We start from the raw sequence: 8279 nt of genomic DNA, 5'->3' as shown, positions 1-8279 counted from the left end.
ATGCCCCAACACAGCTGAGGGGAAGGCAGAGCTGAGCCACATGGTTGCATGGGAAGCAGGGTTGTTGCTGCTCCCCAGGGATCTCCAGCCACTCTCCCCCCACACCCCACTTTTGGCAGGGATGACAAGGCATGCAGGCAGCTTCCAGCCCTGGGGTGCCCAGGGTATCACATCCGCATCCCACACTGGGATGAACTTGCAGTCTCTGAATTCGGCAGAACCAACTACAGCAGTGTTGCTTCTTGCTTTTCCACGTGTTTTGTTCTTTACCTGTTTTTCCCCAGCATAAGTGCAGGGGAAAATCTACTCTTTATTTCAAATGTGCTAAGTACTACTTAAAGACTTTTATGTCTGCTGCCTAGGAAAATATCAGTGATATAAATATTGAACTCTTACAAATATGCTCTTAAGAATTATTATTCTACACCTATAGATATTGTGTTAAAGTAGTTCACATGTATTTTTAGTACAACCTAAAAATCCATAAGCTAAAGGCATTGCCATCTAGTATTGAACCTGGATAAATAATTTTTTAATTGGGCACTGCCATGAATATAGCATGTAATGGTATCTTTTAGTTGGCCTTTGTTCAGAACCTGGTTGTGTGCTGTATGCTGATGTAGCTGCATCAAGGGATGTGTTATTTTACTGATCTAGTGGTTATCACAAGATGGGAATTATTTCAACACGGAAAAAAAGGATGATAGCAACATCTTGGTTTCAGGGAGAAAATAAAAAACATTTTCCTTTATCTTCATTTAAGGGGGTTTCTCTACATGTCCTTTAGCTGGATGTGAAGCATCAAGGTGTTTTGTTATGTACTATTAAGTACTGAAGAGTAAAAAACAAACCTGGTTTAGTATGTGGCTCTTCCAAAATTACTTGTGCTTGAAACAAAATATTGATGTTAATTACTAGAGGTCAAGCTTTGAAAAATCTACCCCTAGATTTGCCCATGTATTTTCGTATATGTATGGGCAGATTAGTATTTTTGTAGAGTTTGTCTCCAAGGTAATTTCTGAGTTTGTGCAAAAGAATGTGTTTCCATGCAGTAATGCTAAAACTGCATATATTCACTGAGGCAACTATACTGTTATTAGTGTTAACTTTCAATAATAATATTTTCAGCTATTTTAGTTGATGGAATTGCTGGCTGGACAAAACTAGTTTTGAAGTCATTAATTTAGTTAATACTGGTTAAGCATTACGTAGCATTTTTCATTCAGTGATGTCAAAACACTTAAGAGATACTAAGTGAACCTCACAACTCTCCTGTGAGGTAGGTATACTAAAGTATTATTATCCCCATTTTGCAGCTGGGGAAACTGAGGTTCAGGAGGATCTTGTGACTTGCCCAAAATCAGGGAGCTTATGGAAGAGCTGTGGTCAGAAGCTGGGAGTTCCTATGTTTACTCATTGCTTCCGCCAGTAGGTTGGGTCATTTGGGCTACTCATAAATAATGACATTTGCAAGATATGTACGTGACCACCTGAACAAGCAGGAACCAATTTGCCCTGCTTATAACAAAGCAAGTAAATGGCAGAAGTTGCACCCTAGAGCAAACTTGTGAAGAGATTCACATTTCCTGTACAAATGCTCACTAAGTTTTCAATTAGCTTTACAAAAGAGCTTGACTGTACATCCTGTTATCAACTGGCATAAACCCTCTGGTGTCTTAATGTTCTGGAATTAATCCTCAAAGTATGTTTAATTCCTATCAAATTATTTAAAGTATTTCCACTAAGTAGCATTCACATAAATTGATCTCTCTAAAGGAAAGTTCATAAAAATAGAAATTGTTGATTAAAAAAAAACACAAACACCAAAACACCAAACCAAACAGACATCATCCCTGTAAGTTTCTTAGTGAATGCTGCAAGTGAATTGCTTGTTGTGTCCTTTTGCCAATGTACTCTTACGTAGATGTACAAACAGGGTACTGTCTCGAGGTACTTTCAGTTCATGATATTTCCAGTCCCTGATGAGATACTTCTTTGCAGCAGGATGCCCCTGTACAAAGTTCTCCCTGAAATGGGACAATGAAATATAACTCCTATATCTCTCCTCAGGTATGTAGGTGCTTCAGGAAGACAAAGAGGGAAAGTTAAGGAGTGTTCTCCATGCCTCAAAACACTAACTATGGCTAACAAGTTTTATAATAAATTTGTACAGTAGAAAACAGGACATAAAAGTATTTCCAGAAAGTGGCTTTAAAACTATTATAAGTTTGGCTAATCTTTCAATTAAGGGCTTTGGGGACAGCTTGAAGTGTTCTTATCCCCCCTTATTCACAGTAAATTTAGTGTCCTTGTGGCCTAATAAGCAACCCATACACATACAGGGACCATTTCAGTGGGATTATATGACAAGAGAAGGATCAGTTAGTTGCACAAGCAAGCCAGTTTTGTCTCCTCCAAAACCTCTTGGAATCCTTCCTGATGCTCTGGGTCCCATTATGGCATTCCCTTTCTACCCAACCCACACCCTCAAACAATTGTTCACTTTTTTTGCCACATTCTGCAAAAATGATTTTGCCTAGGCCCTGTGCATGCGATGGTGACAAATAGAAAAGGTCCAAGAAATCAGCAGCACATAACTCTCAGACTTTCTAAAGCTGGGAAAACATTTTTCCTTCTTTTATGCTGTGGCTTGTTTCATCTTCCTTTGTCTTGTCATATAATAGGAATAACGTTCATGTTGTGGGTGAGTGCTTGCAATTAGCGGCCCCACAGTTATTTAACCTCTGCAAAAGCCATACATATAACATATGTTCCTTGTGAATGTTATACCTTGCCTATTGAATAGTACTTCATTCCACCTGGCCATGATATAGGATCTGTGTAAACAATCGGCAGAACCTGCAACCGTGGTTCTGTTGTGAACACTATCAGTAACGCTTTATATATGTGTGTGTACATATATATATGTATCTATACAAATCATAGTCCCCTAAATACCTGTTGCATGTGTGCACATGCACAGGAGAAATGTTACATTCTATTAATGGTAAGGCATATTATTAGATAGGCAATATTGGCAATTATTTTAGCTTTTATCTTGATTTGTTGTGTTGCTGTTGATCGCATGCTGCCAGAGGATCTTCAAGGATGATGGGGATGGGAAGAGGCCACTTTGAAGGTTTATTGCACACGGCGGCAGTAGTAGCCCAAAACTTTGCACTTCTCACACAGATGCTGGGGGTGTTCTTTGCTTTGATCTGAAACATCCAAGCCATCCGGCTTTTCAAGGGGTCTCTGCAGTGAAGGAAAGGAAACAAGATTAGATCCAAAGTTTTGTCACTGTTACTCTTTATTATGAAGCCGACTTTATGCTTAACTGAGCTTCTTGCTAGTAATTATAAAGCTACTATATTTCTTCCCTGAAAGGATGAAATATTTTTTCAGCTCTGTATTGGTTCAGAGTTGCCTCACGGTTTAGTGTCATTCTTCACAAAGGTGATGGCAACTTTTTTGGGGACAAATTACTAAAAGAATGAATTGGGGTCTGTATTTATAAAAGCAGTTACACAGAAGAGTTTATTCTCTTGGCTCCAATAACTGAGATGTCCCAAATGCATTAACTCCTCAAGCATGGGAATCCCATTACCCAGCAGCGCCAGCAGGGGTTACCAATGTTGGGATTAGCTGCTACATGAAAACTTAACCATGCACAGATATAACTAAATGAGGTTTTCCCAATACTTAGTCTCATATTTCTGAGGCTGAGACATTTGAAGTACAGCAGCTGCAAAGCTATTAATTAATCAAAAAAAAACCCAAGCCCCCACACCAAAAACTCACCAAAACCCAACCCCAAACCAATTTCCCAACACAACCCTTTTCCCTGAATGTGAGTAATAAATTGAATATGTACTTTTAATAATATTTGTTAAATCACAGTTTTGGGGGGTATAATTGGTTAAACAAGGGAATGGAACTGCTTTGCTTTTAGTAGGTCTTTAATTTTTGATAACATGTAAAGGGTTTTCACAATCATTCTAAAAATAAAATACTCAAATCCTGCAGTAAGGTTAAGTGTTTGGGACGTCTAATAGCTAGAGGTGATAGAGACGTGAGGTAGAATATCATAAAGTGCAGCATTTGTTTGAAAAAGAAAACAAAAATGAACAAAAAAAATTAAATAACCCATAATTCTTTTTTTTTTTTCTTTTTTTTTGTGAACTGTGCTTGAAAGACTACTGCATTGCACAGTGCCTGCCCATGAAGATAGCGGTTGTTCTGTGGGACTGTGTTAGAGGCAGCAAGTGGTGTATAATCTGAAAACAAGTCATAAGCTTCTCACTGGTACCACAGTGATAATAGACTCTTGCTTATTTCTCCAAAATATGATTCCTATAGTAGGGAGTGCATAAATATAAATTACAAAGTTATGGCCATTTTTTCTTCATGCCTTTCCGAAGTCCTAAAGACTTTCTATTATCTGTAAAATCGTAAAGTACATCTGCCCAGGGAGGTTGTGAACGCTGCATCCCTGGCAGTGCTCAAGGCCAGGCTGGACGAGGCCTTGGGTGATATGGTTTAGAGCGAGGTGTCCCTGCCCATGGCAGGGTGTTTGGAACTTGATGATCTTAAGGTCCTTTACAACCTTAACTATTTTATGATTCTATGATCACCTAGGTTTTTATTTCTAAGTTCTTCATTCCAAAGCCATACACTTTAGAGCCTGTGGACAGGAAGAACAGACGCATTCAAAGCTTTTTCATTTGACTATGTAACACTGCAAGAACGCCTTATAATCCAGGGAATACAGGGGTTTCTCAGATTACTGAATAGCTAAAATGAGATGAAACATATTCTATTATCCTGAACAAGAGATGCCTTCAAATTCTTGCTTGTTTGTATTGGGTTATAAGTGCAAACATTTCTTATAGTGCACAGCTAGTAAAGACAATATATGGGAATAATTCAGTGGTGACTGTCAATGGTTTGTTACTTGTTCAACTTTCTTGCCCATGATGTTGTCCCAGGCTACCTATGTCTTTGAGTTTAATTTACAATTTAATTGCAAATAAAATTCCCTGTATCAAGCAGAGGATAAGGAAGGTAGATGGACCCCTCATTTGCTGTAAATCCTTTAGCCTCCTCCTGCAATCTCACTGAGGTTTGAATGACCTGTTGGAAATCAGGATGTTAGGACTTATGATCAGAACCAGCAATCCACTTTCTAGGCTTGCAACCCAACCACTGGTGAAGGCAGTGCTTCTGCCACAATACAGACAAGTTGAATAAACTGATCTGGTCAGAAAAACTGCCCATTTGCCTTTTCTACCACTTATTTCGCTAGCATCTGTCCACAAATATTCTTTAAGAACTTGTGTTTCATAAATGTAATAAAAAATGGTGTTCAGGTTCAGGAGTCCCAGGAGTTCATTTATGCTCCCCTATGGAGGATCTGAGAATTCTGAAATGCTACACTTAAAACAGGCTATTCTGCTCAGCTCTGATTGCTTGTACTGCTAGCTGTGCTCTGATTAAAGAGAAAAACTACGGCAGTTATCATGTTTATTGATATAAGCCAGATTTTTTTTTTTTTTTAATATGCAAGGCCTTGGGAATAGTTTTTCCTGGAAATAGTGCAAAGGACATTAGGAATGCCTTGAAGCGCCAAAAGTTTTTTGGATGGTTTTCAGAAACAATAGCTCTCCGTGGTTTGCTTTCCCCCTGTGTTGATTGAGCTCAGCTTTTTGGCCTGAGAAGCATTTTGATTTCAGAAATGTTATTGTTACCAGTGTATTACGACACAGAGGATGAGGAGAGAGGGGTTACAAATGCAGGAAAGCAGGTTGCCAAGGGCCAGCTGGAAAGAGTGGAGCTGAGCAGAGCCCAGGATGCATTTCTGGTGAGGCAGTGGAGGGCTGAGGCTTCATAGCTTGTAGTGTGCTTGCATGGTTTGTGTCCCCAGAACACTTCAGTCCAGCTTTTGCATAAAATGAAGACCATGGCATCTCCATTTGCTGTTTTCTCTTTACGGGTTTCTTGTAAGACAACCCTGTCCCCCCACCTCCAAACACCCTGAGAGGCAACTGTTCTTGTCAGGTCGCTCTCTGTAAATTACTAATTGTGGAGGACATTAAAGTATGAACCTCACATCCTTGCAACCTTTCTTACACCCTGCTAAAAGGGGAGGACTTTAGACAGCTGAAGAGCTGTGTGTCCATCAGGTTGGACTTCTGCGGTGCAGGCTGACCTCAGACAATTCTTGCCAGCTTTGGTGTGGTAGAAGCAGAGGGGAAGGTGAAAATGCCAATGCAAGAGGGGTGCGTAGGACCGGGCAGCTGGAAACGGTGTGCTAGATTTGGGCATTGCCTGAATTATGCAGAAGATCCAAATAGCTGAGGAAGCTGTAGGAGTTCTGTGCTGCTGCTGAGAGGCTGGTAGCATGAAAACTCAGCCATGTGGTTAGTGAGGGAGAGGAAAAGGGGACAGGCTATTTCGCTGTAAAAATAATTCCTTTCCTTAGCAAGAGATGAAATGGAGCTTGTAAAACAAAAACCCCTGCTATGTTTCTCTGGGAAAGGTATGCTTTTCTCCATTTAACAGAGATTTTAAATTTAATACTTCAATTTTCGTTGTCTTTTTAAAATGCAAGCATCCAGGATTTGGCAGTCTGTATTTTCAATAAAAACTACAGGCATGGGCACTCTTACATTCTTCTTTTTTGTCTGTCTGTCTTTAATTTTCTCCTGGTAGTTTCTGGGTGGAAATAATCTTGTGCAGCCCACCAGGAAGCATTTGGTGGTAGTGACTAAAGCTGTTGCCTCAGGGGAATGAAGCTGAAAGAAATTTATATAGTAATTCTTGTCATTCAAATTAACTTTTGATTGTGAACTACTGCTGTCCCAGTCTACATGTATTGAATGAACTCTGCGTTTCCCACAGGTCAGTTGAAACCCCCAAACCCTCAAAACAAAAAGCTCAACCTTATGAAGTGTTAGGTGTCAGAAAACACCACTAAGCCATCCTTGAGGAAAATTGCCTCCATTATGAAGCAGAATGGAACAATGTGGCTGCTTATGTTTGTATTTAGAAGGTTGATTATTTTTTTTTTCCTGAATAATGGAAACGTTTGATTGCACCACTGATGGGTAAAGGATCATATAAAAAATTGACATGCGAAACCCCACTTCTACATCATTTTCTGGACTCATCCTAATGAATCAAATGAGATGATTAAATGAGAGATTAGATATGTGAACAGAAATGGATTCTACAGCTATAGCTGGCAGGATAATCATTAGGTTAACAGTCTTAAGAAGCCATAGGTAGTTATGCTTCCCTCAAGATACAAATGCTATTGTGAATTAGTAAATTTTTAGTCTGATAAAAGTTACGCACTGGGGAAGAAGATGAAATGCAATGTACATTCTTGAGCAGTAGACCCTCTATGTTCTGTCTGTGGGGAACAAGAACATTAATGAGGCCCTCAGTTCTTGCTTGTGGGTCTAAGAGGCAGTGATAAGAAGGCTGCAGATCAGAGGCATGGTGCTCAGAGACAGCAAGCAGCCTCTGTCAACAGCATACCTCTGGGTCAGGCTAGCTACAAATGAATGATAACTGTATGAGCTAAATGGTGTAAGTCTCTTTTTAGACCTCAGAGAAGCAGCAGTCTGGGGTGATCTGTATTCCCACTGCTGGAGCACAGAAGTACAGACATGTGAGGGAGGGTTTATTAAATATAAAGAGTTAAAAGGTTGTAATTGTAGGCCTGAAACTGTTGAAAGGCTTACTGGGCTTGAGTGGTCAGACCCATCCATCCTCATACAGAGGTGGCTGTGGATGCACCAGTGTATGGAAATTGTGATGAGACCACTGCATTGCCCAGGGAAGTAATAGCTTGGATATTACAAAGAATGTATTTACATACCAAATTATTTCCAGTCCAACAGTAAATTCCTGACAGCTGGGAGAAAATAGTGTCCAAGAGGACAAGTCAGTCACCAGATGGCTGGTTCTGCACCAGTGCAACAGCTGTCGTCAGAAACAGCACTTGAGTTACCCACAAAGTCAGAGAAGCCTTGATAAGAGGCCAGCCAGGAAGCAACCACAGGCACAGATATTGCTGCTATAGCAGGCAGGGGAAGAAGATGAGAATTCAAAGCTTGGCATCTGGGCTGTTACGGTGCCAAGAACACTGATGAATGGCTACAAGAACTGGCTCCTTGCTGGAGCAGGGTAAGAAGGAGCATAAACAACTACAAAATCCAAATTCCTTGGAAGAATAAAAGGTAGGGTTAAGTCCAGTCTAAGATCCCTGGTTA

General features: G+C 40.1%; 1 protein-coding gene across 1 annotated transcript in view; it reads right to left on the bottom strand.

Moving 5' to 3' along the window:
• Positions 1–1879: 1879 nt before the first annotated feature.
• ZCCHC24 (zinc finger CCHC-type containing 24) overlaps positions 1880–8279 on the bottom strand; it is a 111077-nt gene continuing 104677 nt past the window's right edge. The window contains exon 4 of the mRNA XM_061380044.1: positions 1880–3255. Within this exon, the coding sequence (XP_061236028.1) occupies positions 3142–3255 (114 nt within the window). The 3' untranslated portion in view covers positions 1880–3141. The remainder of the gene's footprint in view (positions 3256–8279) is intronic.

The sequence above is a fragment of the Neopsephotus bourkii genome, unplaced genomic scaffold, assembly GCF_033783945.1.
Source record: "Neopsephotus bourkii isolate Nb327-2 ecotype Australia unplaced genomic scaffold, CSIRO-AGI_Nbou_v1 NB_1783, whole genome shotgun sequence".
In the NCBI taxonomy this organism is placed as follows: Eukaryota; Metazoa; Chordata; class Aves; order Psittaciformes; family Psittacidae; genus Neopsephotus; species Neopsephotus bourkii.
The sequence above is the reverse complement of the archived record's forward strand: the minus strand, read 5'-3'. Positions and strand labels throughout refer to the sequence as shown.